This window comes from Rhincodon typus, chromosome 50, assembly GCF_021869965.1.
Source record: "Rhincodon typus isolate 14 chromosome 50, sRhiTyp1.1, whole genome shotgun sequence".
In the NCBI taxonomy this organism is placed as follows: Eukaryota; Metazoa; Chordata; class Chondrichthyes; order Orectolobiformes; family Rhincodontidae; genus Rhincodon; species Rhincodon typus.
This window is the reverse complement of record NC_063381.1, coordinates 1075362-1077853: the sequence shown is the minus strand read 5'-3', so window position 1 is coordinate 1077853 and position 2492 is coordinate 1075362. Positions and strand designations below refer to the sequence as shown.

At 52.3% G+C, this 2492-nt stretch overlaps 1 protein-coding gene across 1 annotated transcript in view; it reads right to left on the bottom strand.

Moving 5' to 3' along the window:
* Positions 1–2093, bottom strand: part of LOC125488114 — a 7315-nt gene extending 5222 nt beyond the window's left edge. Inside the window, exons 1-2 of the mRNA XM_048620982.1 lie at positions 1830–2093; positions 288–424 (exon numbers count right to left, since the gene is read on the bottom strand). Coding sequence (XP_048476939.1) covers positions 288–424; positions 1830–2084 — 392 coding nt within the window. The 5' untranslated portion in view covers positions 2085–2093. The remainder of the gene's footprint in view (positions 1–287; positions 425–1829) is intronic.
* Positions 2094–2492: the final 399 nt, after the last annotated feature.

Genomic DNA, 2492 nt, shown 5'->3' with positions numbered 1-2492 from the left:
GTTTGATGGGGGTACAGTGTAGAGGGAGCTTTACTCTGTATCTAACCCTGTGCTGTCCCTGTCCCTGGGAGTGTTTGATGGGGGGACAGTGTAGAGGGAGCTTTACTCTGTCTCTAACCCCGTGCTGTCCCTGTCCCTGGGAGTGTTTGATGGGGAACCGTGTAGAAGGAGCTTTACTCTGTATCTAACCCCGTGCTGTACCCTGTCCCTGGGAGTGTTTGATGGGGGGGACAGTGTGGAGGGAGCTTTACTCTGTATCTAACCCTGTGCTGTCCCTATGTACATACCTGGAGTTCCTGATCCCATGTGTGAACTTGTGGTCGTCCCTCACTGTCAGGTTATACGTTGATGGTGGTCCATCCAACCTCAGGGTGAATGTTACATTAAATTCCTCTCCAGATCTCACAACCTCCTGGTCCTGGGCCTGTTTTGTGCGACACAGAGATCTGGATGGTCAGGGAATTGGATATTTCCCTGTGCCTTTCCTCTACAAGGCCCCTGCCCCCCTGCCCCCCTGCCCCTTCCATTGCGGCTCTAAGGCACCTGTCGAGCGGGAGAGGGAAGAGAGATGGAGAGCGAGAGATGGGTCTCACTCAGCATTCTCCGTCTCCACATGTTTTCCCGTCGAAAACATCGGCACAGTCTCTTCGTCAAGGCCTTTCTACAGACCTGCTTAATTGGTTTGCCAGGATCAAGGGTAAGGCCACTCAGCCCATTGAACCTGCATCGTCATTTAATCATGTCCCCATCCAGATGCCTTTTAAATGTTGTAATTGTACCAGCCCCCACCACTTCCTCTGGCAGCTCGTTCTATACACACACCACCCTCTGTGTGAAAAAGTTACCCCTCAGGTCCCTTTTAAATCTTTCCCTTCTCACCTTAAACCTATGCCCCTCTAGTTTTGGACTCCCCTACCCTGGGGAAAAGACCTTGTCGATTCCCCCTATCCATGCCCCTCATGATTTTATAAACCTCTATAAGGTCGCCCCTCAGCCTCCGATGCTCCAGGGAAAATAGCCCCAGCCTATTCAGCCTCTCCCTGTAGCTCAAACCCTCCAACCCTGACAACATCCTTGTAAATCTTTTCTGAACCCTTTCAAGTTTCACAACATCCTTCCTGTAGCAGGGAGACCAGAATTGAACACAGTATTCCAAAAGTGGCCCTAACCAATGTCCTGTACAGCCCCAACATGACCCTCCCAACTCCTATACCCAATGCACAGACCAGTAAAGGCGAGCGTACCAAACACCTTCTTCACCGCCCTGTCTACCTGCGACTCCACTTTCAAGGAACTATGAACCTGCCCCCCAAGGTCTCTTTGTTCAGCAACACTCCCCAGGACCTTACCATTAAGTGTATAAGTCCTGCCCTGATGTGCCTTTCCAAAATGCAGCACCTCACATTTATCTAAATTAAACCCCATCTGACACTCCTCGGCCCATTGGCCCATCTGATCGAGATCCTGTTGTACTCTGAGGTAAACTTCTTCACCGTCCACTACAACCTCCAATATTGGTGTCATCTGCAAACTTACTGACCATAACCTCCTGTGTTCACATCCAGATCATTTATATAAATGATGAAAAGCAGTGGACCCAGGACCGATCCCTGTGGCACACCGCTGGTCACAGGCCTCCAGTCTGAAACACAACCGTCCACCCCCACCCTCTGTCTCCTACCTTCGAGCGAGTTCTGTATCCTCTTGGCCAGCTCTCGCTGGGTTCCAGCCCTGTTGGAATGAATGCTTACGCTGCATTTGCCTGCCTAAACCCCAGCTCAGTTTGCATGTGAACCGTCCCAAACTGCTGATGACAGTAAGAAACACACCGTAATTTTCAAGGAGGAGCTGGAGATCATTGTGGGTGACAGCCTTTGGAACACAGCGCCCGTTCCGTCCTGTCCTCGCAATAACACAAAGAACTGCTCCTTCGGGATCTCCGCAATATCCACCAGGTAGCTCTCAGCCGACGCTGCCATGTTCCAGAAGGTTCCGTTCACCAACACGACGCCCCAATCATCGACCAGGAGCAGCTCAGTGATGGTGGAGTTTGGGAAGAGGCTGAGGCCGGTGACGGTGACCATGAGGGTGGCGTTCCGTCCTGCGGGGGAGGGGGATAGGAGAGAGAAGGTGCAGAATGGTCACGGGGGGATGGGGGAGTCACGGAGAGAGACCTCAGACACGGGCTCACATGGAGAATTCACTCCGAATCAAACCCCGGGCTGTCCCTGTCCCGGGAGAGGAGGACCCCGTACCCCAGTGAGGGTCACTGTGTCTGTGCGTCTGTGTTTGTGTGTGTGTGTATGTGTGTCAGAATGTGTGTGTGTATGTGTGTTTGTGTGTGGGTGAGTGTGTGTGTGTGAGTGTGTGTGTGTGGGTGAGTATGTGTGTGTGAGTGTGTGTGTGTGGGTGAGTATGTGTGTGTGGGTGTGTGTGTGTGGGTGTGTGTGTGTGGGTGAGTGTGTGTGTGTGTGTGTGAGTGTGTGTGTGAG